Genomic DNA, 14675 nt, shown 5'->3' with positions numbered 1-14675 from the left:
TGCTGGTGCGATGGTGCTGGGGGTGGGAACTAACTGAATGGAGGACAGGACGGAGCCACGTGCGCTCTGAGAAGTCAATTAGCGAGAGGAAGCAGGAGTTGGTGCTGGGGCTGAGTGGGTCTGGCTTTGGTGCTGTGCCAGGGGTGAGGATGGGGCTGTGATCTGCACCCGGGGCCTCCCAGCTGGAGAGAGGCACCACACAAGTGCAGGCAGGAACCTCATCTGCCAGCTGGGACATGCGGTGGCCCCAGGACAGCTGGCAAGTCCTGCTCCTGCGTTGCATTATTTCATGGCATTCTTCAAGAATCACTTATAAACTAATCTATTTAAAAAAAAATAAAATGGTTTGAAGACCAAGACAGGTATCCTTGTGGAGAGGAGGAGGGCTGTCCCCCCTTATCCCCTCTCTCATCTAAACGCTGATCATTATTCTGATTTCCATCTCAATACCGTTGCTCTAGAGACTCTGTGCTATGGTAACCCCACGCGCTGCGGTGTTACCGACTGCTGCACGTTCACCTGTACCATTTCTACATCTCTCGGCACCTTGTTCAGGTCTGCAGAAAATAATTCTCACAAATGCATCCAGAGCAGAGAGGCCACTGTCCAGGGCAGAGGGAGAAGGTCTGCCCTTGCATCCCCAGAAAAGGCATCCCTGCAGCTGCTCTGTGGCTAAGATCAGGAATAGCCAGTGGCAATGGCAAATAATAGGCACAAGGCACAGACAGGGCACCCTGAGGCTGCAGCCTTGGTGTTAATTGGAAAAGAGGAGGCTTCTGTTACCTCAGCTGGGCTGCCGTCGCAGTGCTGGGGGAGTCCCGCTCAGTCCCTGTCGCACGGCCAGCAGCGGCTGCCTGTCTCAGCAGGACAATTTTCCAGTTGCAGCACTGTCGCGGTTCCTGCGGTGCACTGGAGGCACTGTGGGTGCACGCAACAGATGGACATCATCAAAAAGCAGACTGGAAAATGGTATTTCCTCACGTACCCTCACACTGCTGTGGCTTCAGGGTGGGATCCCATAGTTCAGGGTGAGGATTTGGTGGGAGTCACCCTCTGCCCAGAGCAGCTTGGGGGGAGCTGGAGATGGGGCTCAGAAATTTGCCGGGTGCTGCTGCCGCCGGGTTTTCTGAGTCTGACTGCACTTTCTCCTGGAAATTCTTCAGTGGGATCCCAACTCCTGAGCGGGAGCTTTCCCTGTGTAAATAGCTTTTCTGATTGCTATGACTTTGTTAGCTTCAAAATTGCCTGCTCTCTCTGTCTGGCAGATCTGTGCTGTTCTTTTTAGGGGAAATGTCCCCCCTTAAAAGCCCCCCAGGCTCTTCCTCAGGGATTGCAGGAGTGATGAGCAGGTCTAGGTGCTGGTGCCATGCTCTGTAGTGGGCTTCGGTGTTGCCCAGTAGTAGGACACAGTCCTTCAGAGAGACTTTCCCCCTGCTGCGTCTCTTTTAGGTGTGAATACCTGAACTCAGAGATCTTGTCACCAGGTCTCTGGCTTGGTGGTGGCTCCTTGGAGGGTGGCAGAAAGGGGAGCTCGTTCCATCAGAGCGGAGCGGCATCAGGGTTGTTTTTCGTTGACCTCCCCCAGGTCATTTTTGGTCATTGCCTCCCGACTTTAAAGTTGTCAATTTTGTTGATGCAGCTTGTGTTTGGTATTTCTGAGCGTGGCTTTGCGCTCAGCCGCATCACAGCACGTGGTGTCAACTCACCCCGACTGTGGTGTCAGCCGGGTCTCCTCCTCACTGTCACTTGTCCTCCTCAGTGCTCCCCACCACCTCTGCTGCTCTGCAGGTGTTACGGTGATGGGGTTTCTCCCACATCACCAACAAAGTGTTTCACTGGGGGAAGGAGTGCCCAGGTGAAATTATTCAGCATGGAAGTGAAAATCAGAAAATAGTCTTAAAAGCAAGAAATCCCTTAACTTTAAATGTACAGTGATGGCTTCTGAGCTGACCGACATGCTGGCAGGTGAGACCTGGGAGTATAATGTATAGTGCTCTGGCAATATCAGCTAGCTCCATGCCTGGCACTGATCAGGGAATGCTCACTCAAAGTTGGGAATTATCAGGAATGACTTGAGAAGATAACAGAAAATGTCCTTTGGCACAGCGTAAGCCCCTGTGGTGCATCTGTGTCTGGTGCCTGTGCTTCAGAGCATGCAGTCGAGCTGAAAAAGCCCCAGCAAAGGGTGACCAGGTGTATGGAACAGCTTTCAGGTGGAATCACCTACCTGGCCAGACCAGACCCCTCCATCATGGAAAAGAGACAAGCAGGGAGCTGCAGATTCATCTCTGATCTGCAGAGGGGGGTTGGAGATGGAAATGGTTGTTCAAGGTCTCTCCTGACTCAGAAAAGGAGGGAGCATCTCGTGAAACAGGCAAAGGCACTGCTTGTTTATCTACTGCAGGATGAAGCTGTTGAGCCCCTTGTGATGGTCTGTATCTGCTCCTCGGAGCAGGCTGTGGATGCTGAAAGTTTGCGCAGGTTTGCAAACAGCTATACTGATCTGTGGAAGAAAAATCCACTCAAGATTATTCAAATACAAAGACATTTCTGACTCGAGAGGCCCTGACTTTGGGAAGCACTGCTGCGGGCTTGTGAGCCAGCAAGGTCCCATCCTCTTCCCCTCTGAGCCTCAGACCAAGTGCCCGGCCTTGTGCTGCCCGGCTCCCGGTGCCTCTGCCTGGCCTTGCCATTGCTCCCTCATCTGGAAGGTCCCGTGGTTTCCCTGGTGTCCTGACCCATGGTCACAGTTCTTGTGCTGCATCCTGCACTGGTTCCTGCTGAATCCCAGCCACTGGGTCTTGCTATATCCAGCCCTGAGGGTGTCTCCTGAACATTTTGAGCAGGTACTCCAAGGAGAGGACTTTTTTTTTCCTTGCTCTCTAAGTGGACTTTGTGGCTGCTTTATAGAATTTGCAGACCCCCTGCATCTCCATCTGGGACCACCAGTTCCCATCTAGCAGCTGAAGGTGATACCTGGAAAATCTGTTAGCGCCTGACGTAAGCTTTGCAGCTTCATCCGGTTCTGCCTACTCTTTTTGTTAAAGCTGCAATTATCTGATCAGCCCAAGGCAGAGCTGATAATAGCTCCTTAGCTGCAACACTCCTGCAAAGGCCCCATCTCTTGCGGAGAGAGCTGATCCTCTGTTGGACTACTTCAGGCTGGGAGGTTTTGTACTATTTTGACTACTCAGAGCCATGGAGAAGAGGCTGAGTCTCTTTTGGCTCTGCTTACTGGTGTCAGGCTGGGCACCAGGGACGAACCCACGGCATGGTCCTAGTCAGAGAGCAGGAGCAGCTCTTCAGCCAAACACCTCCATCATCCTCAATAAATGCTGTGACCAGGAGGGTGCTCATGCTGTGAAGGAGGCAGAAGGTACCTGCTCCCTGCGGGCAGCTGCCCTGCACATCTCCAACCGGGAGATGAGGGCTTCTGCTGCAACTGCTCCCTGCCGTAGCCAGAGGGTCCTTGAGAGAAGCTTCACTTGTCCCAGTGCTTCCCTCCTGGAGTCCTGGTTTCCTCTGCACCCAAAGAAGTTGAGTTTTGAGGTGGGATTGGGGTACAGAATTAAGCAAACACCAGGGTCATGCCAGCTGTCAAGGTGCTGAGCAAGGTGGAGCAGAGCGTCACGCTGCTGCCAGCACAGTGTGTTTCAGGGGACCCAAACAGGTCCCACACAGGCATACAGTGATGGCAGATAACTGCTTGTGGTGGGTGCACGGTTCTCCTTGTTCGCACCTTGACAAGGACATCCCGCTCCCCTCCGTCTTTCCTTGGTTTAAGTCTAGGCTTACCTGCAGCTCAATGGGGTGGAGCAGAGATGTCCCCAACCACCTGTGGCCCCTTGGAGTATTTAGGTTTGCATTTGCCTTTGCATTTCAGAGCCTGGATCAGGGGCTGCATTTTCATGGGAGGGTCCTCACGAGCATCTGCAGTTGGTTGCTCTGACTCTTCCCCTGTGGCTGTTGGCACATGGGTGGGTTTCTACAGGACACCCTGTCACCAGCATCACACAAAGGTGATGGTCGCTGCCATACACACCAGAGGCAGGTCCTGCCCCAGGCCAGTGACTGCCAGGCTCTGCGCCCATCCCTGGTCTGTGCTGGGTTCCCTGCTGGCCATCTCCCTGCCCGCGGCCACCGGACCCAGTGGTCCACGGTCCAGCTCCAACAGAGATCATCACCAGTGATGGCACGGACAGGGCAGCTGGTTCAAACAAACATTGCTGTTGTGCAGCTGGAGAGAAATTGGACGCCATTTGTACGTCGGGGCCAGGCTGACACTCTTGCCGTGAAAAATCAGTAGGAGGGGGCTCCTCCTCAGCGGTAAAAGACAGACGTTTTCAGTTCTGCAAGGCCAGGCAGTTCCCTCAGCAGTTGCAATAAAAACAGAACCAGTTTCTGGAAGAAATAGTTTCTGAGGCGTAGATGCCAATATTTAAGAAGTCTGGTAACACTGGAAAAATTCCTGAGTGGGAAAAATTCTATATTAGCTCATTTTTCAAAAGGTGAAGCAGATGACCTTGCTAACTGTAGACCCAAGAGGCTGACCGTTGATCCTGGCTCAGTCATGGAGAGGATGCAATCAATTCAGAGTTAAAGGGTGGCAGTATAATTAATGTTAATCAGTCCAGCTTTACTAAGCATGGAGTTTAATAATAAAAAAAAAATAATCAAATTTAGCTGTTACTTTTTTGAAGTTATGAATGTGACTGACTAAGATAACTGACATAATAGGCGAGACTAACAAGCGTCTGACTTTATACAGCGTTCTGATTTAAAATTAGCATTGTGTAAGTTTATTAAAATAACTGCTTTTAATCTCCTTAATATGTATCTTCTCAGTTCTAAAAAAAGTCATTACAAATGGAGAACTGTCATGGTGGGATGGGCCTTTCTTTTGTGTCCCAGGGAAATCGGCATGTTTGCCAGATCTGCCTGTGGCTGGTGCAGAGGGCACAGGCGGCAGTGGTGGTGCTGGATAAATGGGGAATTCTCTGCTCCATGCCCAGTCTCTGCAGGCAGAGAGGTGGCGGGGCAGGGGACGGGGCTGCGGACCAGAGCTGGGAGCTGCCAGCAGCAAGCGTCTGAAGGCAACCCTGAGCGTGGTGTCATTGCAAAGAAATAAGTCAGTCCCAGGATTTATACACAAAAGGGCGTTAAACGGAAAAATCTGGAGGGGCACAGGATGCAAACGAGGCTGTTGATGGATGATGCACCCGGCCTTGCTGCCCTCAGTTGCAACAGGTACCTAAGGATTGGAGAAGGGTTTGCGAGAGCTGCAGAAATGACTCAGGGTCTGGTGTGCTTGATGGAGATTAACACTTTCAGTCAGCTAGAAGAGGGTAGTGGAGAACTCAATCACAGTCTTTGCAAAGCAGAGAGAGAAGATGTTGCTGGAGCATCACTTAATGCCACAGGGAAGGGCAGAGCCCAGTCCAGCAAAGGGTGCTGGAGCTCATTGGGCTTGCTGGGAACGTGGCGCCGGGCAGCAGGATGGGCGACCACCACTGCTGGAGCTGGCAGGGTCTCTGGGATGGAGTTTTTAATCACATCTGGAGACCTTCACAGAGCAACACCAGCTCAGGTCGAGGGTCTGCCCTGCCTGTTACTGCCCTGACATGGGCAGCAGCCACCCAGCGAGGGGTCTGAGACAAGCAGAAGGTTTTTGTCCTGCTGCAGGGTGCTCCCAGAGCAAACCTCTCCAGGGACTCACCTGTGCCCGTAATCTCCATGTTTGCTGTGTTCCGAGGGATGTGTCCAAGGTGAACTTATCCAGGCGCTTTTCAAAACTAGGTGAATTTGCAATAGGCACCAGTCTCTCAGACTCTTACTGCAATTCAGAGGGACACGATGGACTTGATGCTGAAACCGCTGGATAAACATTCCTGGAGCTGAATGGCGTAGGGGTCGGCCCTGTGTGGACCTGCAGGCATTGAACCTCCTGAAACTGATGCTGAAGTGCAGAAGTGTGTGGAGACCACCTCTGGCACCCGGAGACCGGAGGGTTCCCAGTGCTGCTTTCAACACAGTTTGAAGCCCAGGGAAGCCTGAAGGACCGGCTATCCCAGCAAAGCTCAGGATAAGCAAAACTCAGCGAGTTGTTTATGCTACTCAGTCACATCATAAACATAACCAAGTAGATTTTAATGCAGAAAAAAATTGTGGTCAACGTGTTTGCCATTCCAAAAAACCAAATAGCCGTGTGTCCCCTACCCTTGCAGCCTTTCAGCGGGGGTGTGGGGCTGTGCTGGGTGCAGTCTTGGCTGCGGCAGCCGTGAGTGGGGCCAGAGGGTTTTACAAGCAACACAAGCCAGAGCTTACATACCCGACAGTCATGTTGTAGGAGTTCATGTGGTTTCAAAGTAAAAGCTGGAGACGGTCATTCTTATTGGTAGAGGTATATGACCTGGATGCTTTGCTGGCTGCTGGTGGCTTGGCAAGAGGAAGCTGCTCCCGGCTGGATGTCCCTTCTCAGGGGATAGCAAGGGTGATGGGCTCGTGGCTGCGGGCGCTGCTTTAACAAGAGGAGGGGCTGAACGAGGATGGTGCTGGCTCAGCACCCACAACCTGAGGGGAGGTGGTATGGGCTGGGGGTCACCTCCGTGCCTGCGTGGCATCCGTCCGTCTGTCCTGCCCCATGGGCACGTGGCGAAGCAGGGCTGGTGCAGGCAGCTCTCGTCTCTTTGCAGGGAGCAGCCCTGAAGTACCTGCCTTCCATCCTCGAGGACGTGTTTGGGATCTTCGACTCCTCTGCACTGGGGTAGGGTCCCCATCGCCCCCATCATCCCCAGTCCCGCTCTGTTGCGTGCTCGGTGCCTGCCGCAGCCAACTCTGTCCCCACTCCTGTCCCACAGCAACCCCCCATCCCAGAGCTGCTGGCAGGGACCAGGCTCACACCATCAAGCTGAGGGCGAGGGCAGGTAGAGGGGTCTGGGTTTCCTGGGAATTGCACCCTTATCCCCTTCCTAGTTCAAAAGCAGGGGCGGGTTTTGCTCAATTTTAGCAGTATCCCATGCTTTAGGCAGAGGCTGAGCCTGGAAACCCTCAGCCCTAGCCAGGTCTGTTTTGGGAATTCAGGCAGGGCTTTTATGCCGGGTGTCTCCCTGCAGCCATCTGTGGTGGGCACGGGATGCCTTGTGGCTTTGTGTGGAGGGACCGTCCTGCCCTGCACCTCCCCGTACAGCCCTGCCCACGTCTAGCAGCTCCCCCCAGCCCAGCAGCCCTGTCCTGACCAAAACACGGGGGCAAGCAGTACCCGACCCCCCTGCTGTTGCATTTGTCTTCTGCAGAAGCAAAGGGGCTGCAGGTGCTCGGGGCTGCAAAGCAAGCGGGGTTCTTGCAAGCCCTGCATTTAACACTCGTTAAATCCTCTTGCCTGGATGGCAGGGCCTTGCTGCGAGACTTCATTGGGAACCTGCCGCCCCAACGCCTGCTGAAGCAGAAGCTGCAGTCCCTGACCGACATCGTCAACAGCAAGATCTTCCAGTCCTATGGTGAGAAGGGGCACCAGGTGGTCCTGGAGGCACTGCCCACGCTGAGGTCTCCGGGAGTGTCAGGGCATCAGATGGGGATGAGTCCCTGCTGCAGGGACCCCTCCTTTGCCCCCCATGCCCAGGGCAGCTCTGCAGAAGGAGGCAATTCCCTCGAGCCTGTGCTGGAGCCATGCGTTGCAGAGCCCCTCGCCGGGGTGCAGCTGGTGCTGTTGGAGTGAACCTCTCCTGCGGTCTGAGGCTGCAGAGGGAAATATGGTTTAAGATGAAGTGCAGTCAGCGTGAGGATGGTTTTAGAGGGGTTGTCGGGGGCTTGCTGTCAGACTGGAAGGACATACTGAGTAGGATTCCCCAGGTGTGCCCTGGCTCTGATGCTCTTTGACATTCTCAGGGATAATCTGGATGATGGAAAAAGAGTAGACTTGATGAATTTTGCCCTGCAAGGCAGAAATAACTGGAGGCACACTGAAGGACAGACTCAGGATTTAAAATAATCTCAACAAGTTGGAGAAAAGGTTTTGAAAGATATAGACCATATTTAAGTTAAAAACAATCATGTGAAAGCAATCGCTGAGCAAGCAGAGGACGGAGCCTGGGGTGGCAGCAGTGCTGTAAGAAGGGGTTTGGGTCTGGGGGAGCAGAGGGGCTCGGTGATGCAGCCCTCAACAGGGAGAGCATCCCTTGGATATGTGAGCGCCCCGCACCCTGCTCGGCGTCAGCGAGGCCTCGGCTGGGCTTACTTCCAGGTGCGATTTTGGGTGGCACAAGAAACTTGTGGCTGAACTGGAGAAAGTCCAGAAGAAAGCAGTGAGAGAAGTAGAGCTTATAAGACAGGGTAAGGAAGAAATGACTGAGGGGCTCGGGGCAGGACAGGGCACCGGGGAAACATGAGCTTCCAGATATCCACATGGCGTCTTCAAAGAGAAGGGGAGTGGGCTGCCTTGGGGACCTGGGGCAGGGGTCCCGGGCTTCAGCCACAGCAGGGAGGCGCAGGGGAGCAGGTCAGCTGTGGGCAGCAGGAACCGTTTTGTGTCTCTGCCCATGGAGACTTTGAGAGCAGGCAGCGTGAATGTGTCTAACTTGACCATCAAGTGCAGGTGGCAGGTCACCTCCTGCTGCTTGGTGCAGCTCTGGTCTGAGCCACCACGGTCCTGCAAGTGCTCCCCGCATCCTTCCCCACATCGTACCCTGGGTCCTTCCCCGTACTCCCCCCCACGCTGCTGGGAGACAGTATGACACTGCTGCTCCGCACCCCACAATGGCAGACAGTTGTGCCAGCAAGAAAATAACAGAGAAACATTTTCCTCTGCTTTCCTTCCCCTTGCCCCCACTTTAGTGGTGCCACTGTAGTGATAAACAGCAACGTGGTGCCATCAGTGCAGCGTGGTGTCACAAATGCCAGCCCTGGGCAGAGGAACGGAGTAATAGGTAATAGGAAGAGGACAAATTTTTCATATATTCAGCACTAGAGACTCTAGTTGATCTAGATTGGTGTCCAGTTTAAAAAGTCTCCATGTATTTAGCTAAATCACAAGCACCTTTAACAAAGCAGAGAAGCAGAGCAAACCCCACTGGCAGAAGCTGAAGTAAGAGAGGTTCAGATGAGGCTTTTCTGTTTTAGTTTAGTCTATTTTAGCAGAGGGGATAAGTAGCCATGTAACAGGGTGCAACGAATTCTCTGTGTTGGAGCCTTCTCACCAGGATTTAATGTTTTTCAAAAAACCCCACTCCATCCGAGGAGGAAGTTGACAGCTCTGTGTGTCTGGGTCACATCCCAGTCCAGGTGCCATGCTGATCCTATCCGTCCTGTTGGTCCCTTTCCTGCCCAGTCCTCTCCCATGCCAGGGTGGTGCTGGTGCCTGCCAGCCCCATGCCTCCCTCTCCACCCCAACAGAGTGCCGGGAGCTGCTGCTGCAGACGACGGTGCCCATCCTGCAGGAGCTGATCGAGAAGGGGGAGGAGGAAGATGCCTGCATTGAGCTGCTCAGCAACATCCTGGAGGTGCTGTACAAGGCCCAGAAGGTAAATCCCCTCTTCTCTGCTGCCTCCTTTCCCCTCTCCAGTAATCACCTTGGAAATGACCTGACTAAACCCGTTTGAGTAGGGCTAAGCACAAACTAGTGGCCACGATACGGTTGGCACTAGGTGTGGTCCATCCAAAGTCAAAGGGGGCTGTTGGCACCCACCATCCCAGTGGGAACCTGCCCAAGCTGGGGGTAAAAACCTGTTGTTTTCCACCTCAGCTGGTCTCTGGTGAGTTCCTGTCAGTCCCCATAGGTGAGGAAAAGGCCTCCAAGCCAAGGGACAGCACTGACCTGAGGGCAATGGGGTGCATTGCTGGCCATGCCTCTTACAGTCCCTGCTCTGCAAGTCCAGGAGAAGGGTGAGGGCAGGGGAGAAGGCAGCTGGTCAGCGACTGATTGCTGGCTCCTGGGCAGCATTGCGCTCCAAAATTAGCAGTGATGGCCCTAAACGTGAGCCGGAGTCCTGTGGCATGGCAGTCCAGCCCAGCAACCCACAGCAGCGAGCTGACCATGCCTGGGGTGGCAGGGAACCCCCACGTACCCCTTTGCCCCCATGCTGCCTGTGGGATCCTGCTTGCTGGTGTGGGGTACCAAAGCAACGGATCACAGTAATACACTGGTCCAGCTGCACTCGGGGCTCAGCATCCAGCTAGGCATGGTCCTGCTGTGGGTGCCGGACTGCCCAAGCGGGACTGGTCCCGGGCTGTCCTTGCTGGGCATCAGCCCACGTTCCCGGGGCACTGTTTGTTGCAGAGAGCGGAGGAGCTGCGAGCGCAGCATGGCGCAGGCGAGGGACGGCACAAGGAGCGTGGGGACGCAGAGCTGGTGAGTGCTTCTCTGGTGGGCTTTGGCACCTGGCAGATGGTGGGAAGGAGCCAGGTGCCCCTGTGCATTCAGGAAGGGCTTATCTGCATCTCACTATGGTGACAAACCCCGTACAGTCACCTGGAGTCAACATGCAGAGCTGGGCTGCTGGCAGGGGTGCTGCAGTGATGGGGTCAGGCCTGGGAGGTGCCCTGCAGGGCTGGGAGGCTGGAGGTCTGCCTGGCTCTAGGCTTGCTGTGAGCACCCAGTGCCCTGTGTCCTGCCCTGGGGTGGGGGGTGTCTGTGCCCGGACCTTTGCCCTGGTCCCCCGTGACCTTGGTGCTTCATTGTGCACGAGCAGGTGGGCTCGGGCCATTCCAGCTCCTCGCTCAGGTGACGAGCAAGTGAGGTCTTATGGCTCCTGGAGGGCAGTGGGGCTGTGGGGTGGCCTGATGGTGTTCCCAGCATAGCAGGTGAGGTGCGTGCGAGGTGTGCCGGTGCTTCAGGGCTGGTCCACGCTGGGCTCACTGCTCCCCAAGCACTGGAGAGCACAGCCGTGACTGCCAATGGCCCCAGCAGCGTGACCTGAGGCTGCGGCTGTCCTTGTAGGCTCCTGCCCTGGCATGGCAGGTGTTTGGGCTGAACACATAGAAGTCACAGGCACGAGCACAGCCCTCACAGCTGCGCTGGCAGCTCCCTCCCTGGGTCACCCTTCTCCTCCTCTGTTTCCCGCAACACAGAAACATGGCACCCTGCACAGTGTGGGATGCTGGGGCACATCACTGTGGTGCCAGCCTGATGGACAGGTTTGCCCATACCTCAGTAGCTGTCCCCCTTTCCCTGTGTTGTCTGGGTGCTGTCCTCCATCCCCTTCCTTTCTGCAGCTAGCATTGGGCCATGTCCCTGGGCCACCAGGGAGCCCATCACCGCCTTTCCCCGTAAGCCCCAGTCCACTCACAGTGAGGCTGAGCGGCTGGAGGTCGCGTGGCAGCTGCCGGTGGTGGCTTTCCTGCAACGTGTTGGGAAAGCATGGGGATCTGTGCTCTTGCCTCACAGGATAGATCCTCTATTTCTGTCCTTTCTAGGCTGGTCTGTGCTTTGGGGTCCCTTTCTGTGACCCCTTGGGAAGTCCAGATATCACACCTGCAGCACAGCGACTGGCACTGCGGAAGCTGAATTAGATGTGTGCCACCATGTCCCAGGTGGGCAAGGTGGCAGCGTGAATGTGGCTTGCTTAATTCCCATGGCACCGGGAAGCCCAGGCAGCAGCAGGAAAAGCTTGGAAATTGTGGTTGAAATGTCTCGGTTTGGCCTTAAGTTTTTAACCTAAAATAGCCTTTAAGGAGAGGAAGGTCAGGATGCTCATGGGTGAGGATCCTGCTCTTGTTTCAATCCTGTGTGAGCTGAAACCCACTTTTGTCTGCCTAATGAGGATGCGGCCATCCCCAGGTGGGTGGTCGACTTTGCCAGGGGGGCCGTATGAGGCCAAGCTGTACAGAGACCCCGAGCCCCATATTTACACTGCAGTGCATCGCCTTGTCCCCGCTCCAGCTCCAGCTGGTCGCCCTGATGCTGCCAGCCCCTCACACGGTGATTAAACGAGCCATACTTGCTGTGCTGGAGTGGACAAGTCTTTTATTTCAGTATTTCGTATAAATCACAAATCTTTAGTCGGCTCATGATTTCCCATCTCCCAAGGTGCCGTGAGTCTGTCCTTCCTAGCAACGTGCTCCTGCCCGGCCACCAGCATGGACCAGAGCTGTCTGGTCTCACAGCTGAGGATCGCAGGCGCAGGGCTTGTCCAATGTGCCGCGGTGTCCCACGGCTGGAGCTGCAGAGGTGTTGGGGCTCATCCGACAGCCGTGGTCTGCCATGGCTGGAGCAGAGCTGCTTCCTCCCCGCTGCACGGGGCACTACGGGGTGCTGAGGAAACTTGTTCCCTCAGGCCCAGCTTCCAGTCCTCTGCTCAGAATAACTGCAAACCCTTTGCAGCCTCCTAGCCTGCTTTTTTGGTCCGCTGCAGTAATTGCGGTGGTACCACGGGGCTGATCGCGTGTGGCCTGGGAGGTGGCGTGTCCCCAGTCCAGCCTGCCAGCACTGGGTACCCGTGAGGACTGGGGACTTCGTGCCAGCTCTGTGCCATGGGGGTGATTCCCATCGGCTGTGGCGATGGTGCTGTCACCTGTGCCCTCCCTCTTGGCACCACAGCAGGCAGCGCCACGTGCTCAGGCATGGCCGTGACACCTCTTACCTTGCAGGTGAAGGTGAAGAAGCACATCCAGCTGATCCTGGAGCAGCTGCTGCACACCGTCAATCGGAGGGTGATTGTCCTGGACCGGGAGAACACCCTGCGGGTGAGTACTGCCGCCGCTGCCACCTCGCGCTGCGCCGGGCATCGGGGCTGCACCACTTCCCGCGGCTGCCTTTGGGCAACGAGGGAGATGCAAAAAGTGTCGCTGATTTAGGGGACTGTGTGACAAGTGCTGAGGAGCATCCTCAGCTGGCACTGCAACCTGGTACCCAGCTGGCTGGGGCTGGATGAGCAGGTGTTTAATGCAGCAGGATGCACAAGAAAGCCCAAAAAAGGGAGGGGGAGCCATGCCAGGAGCAGGTGTGGAGCAGAGGGTGCGTTGGGAGGAGCAGGCAGGATGTTTGTGATTCAGGAAGCCCATTTTGGAAGCAGATGAGGGGTTTGGGCTGTATTCTCCAGAAAACAAGTGACAGGACTCGGTGAACCATCACAATTTTACATACCAAAAATATGTGGAAGGAATGTGTGGGGACACTCAGCCTTCATGGGAGGGGTGGGCAGGTCAGAGCGCTCCTCAGCCAAAGCTTCATGCAGAGCAGCTGCACTGGGTGCAATGATCTAATCATGAAGGAGGGGGAAACAGAGCTGTGGCTGGTGTGGGTTCATGGGCACTCTGATGTAGAGGTGGTGGCAAACCCAGTGGGCTTGGCTGGACAGCAAGGAGTGAGCCCAACAAGCTGCTCTGGGTTGTGAGGGTGGGTGAGGAGCCAGGTCTGACCATGTTCTGGGAGCCCAGAGTGAGCAGTGGGGCTGTGCAGCAGTAGAGAAGCGCTGTGCCGTGGGGAAGCACCGTGCCGTGCCATGGGGAAGCACTGTGCTGTGCCGTGCCGTGCCTGGGGAGGTGCGGGCATCTGTAGTGGAATCTTGGCCCTTTGCTTGAGCCTTCTTGGGATAAGCCTGCAGGTTTGCCACCCTGTTCTTTGTTCTCATTAAAAAAGACCTAACTAAACTGAGGCAATATAGCCGGCGGGCAGGATGGCACCTTTATCCTCACTGGCCCTGCGCATGTTCCCCGTCAGATGAGGCTGTCCTAGTCTATGAGCATCGCTGACATGCTGAGGCACTGGTGTTGTTGCTCCCTGCCCGGTGACCCCTTCTCGTACCCCTGAGGGACAGGGGAGGCGTGAGGTCTCCCCTTCGGCTCCCAGCTCAGCCTGCCCGCTTGGCCAGTGCAGCCCCAGTGGTGCAGCCCCATGGTGACGTTTCCCAACACTGTCCTGGGGTGGCTTTGCTGGCTGAGCCGATGGTGGGTGCAGTCCCCGGCACGCAGCCGGGTACAAGTGGCCTTGTAGCCGGGCAGTACTGCTTTCAGTGGCACCCCTGGCTCCGCTGCCGAAAGCTGCGCCGCTGGGGCTGTGCGGGGCGGGTACAGCAGGCTCTCAGCGTTGGAGAGTGATTCACATGTGACTCAGGCAGGAGATGCGCACGGGGTTGCATTTGGTATCGTCTTGCTTTTAGCCTCTGTTCCCAGGCTGTGTGATTCAGTGCCAGAGGAAGCAAGAGCAAAAAGAGCTGTTGGGCACACTCTGCCAGGCTGTGACAGAGGCGAGGGGGGGACGCTGGGTGCTGAAGTGTGGGAGAAGGGGAGTGATCCTTTGGCTGCACCTCACTCCCACCACTTGCTCCCCTTCCAATGTGTTGGCCCTGCCGGGCTCCAGAAACCGTGTCTGGCACCTTTCCCAGCATGTTTGTGATTTCCATACTGCTGCCGCAGCCCCTGCTTTCACCCCTGCTGTTCGAGGACCCTCAGCTCAGGCTGCTCCAGCAGCTGTGGCTGCCAGAAAGATCTGGGGGGGGGGCACCAGAGGTGCGTGTGTGCCCACACCGGAGGAAGCCTCCATCCACCCTGTTGCTGCTGGGCAAGAAGCAGAATTTGGGAGGAGGAGTGCCCCAGCTTCACTGTCCCAGGGGCTCGGACAAACCCTGCCCTTGCTTTGACAGTTCAGCTCGGTCCCACGGGTCTTGCGAGCGCCGTGCAGGGAAGGGATGAGCTGCCACAGGAGAAGCTGCAGCTAAGGCTTGGGCAACTGCTGCCGCTGAGCG

General features: G+C 55.7%; 1 protein-coding gene across 1 annotated transcript in view; it reads left to right on the top strand.

The window, feature by feature from the left end:
• Positions 1–14675, top strand: part of LOC309671564 (dedicator of cytokinesis protein 2-like) — a gene marked incomplete at its 5' end in the record, with an annotated part of 81293 nt that overhangs the window by 25971 nt on the left and 40647 nt on the right. The window contains 5 exons of the mRNA XM_082482825.1: positions 6693–6763; positions 7390–7496; positions 9388–9515; positions 10271–10342; positions 12580–12675. Coding sequence (XP_082338951.1) covers positions 6693–6763; positions 7390–7496; positions 9388–9515; positions 10271–10342; positions 12580–12675 — 474 coding nt within the window. The remainder of the gene's footprint in view (positions 1–6692; positions 6764–7389; positions 7497–9387; positions 9516–10270; positions 10343–12579; positions 12676–14675) is intronic.

This window comes from Vanellus vanellus (genome assembly GCF_965231255.1).
Source record: "Vanellus vanellus genome assembly, chromosome: 4".
In the NCBI taxonomy this organism is placed as follows: domain Eukaryota; kingdom Metazoa; phylum Chordata; class Aves; order Charadriiformes; family Charadriidae; genus Vanellus; species Vanellus vanellus.
Note: the sequence above shows the minus strand (reverse complement) of the source record. Positions and strands in the feature narration are given on the sequence as shown.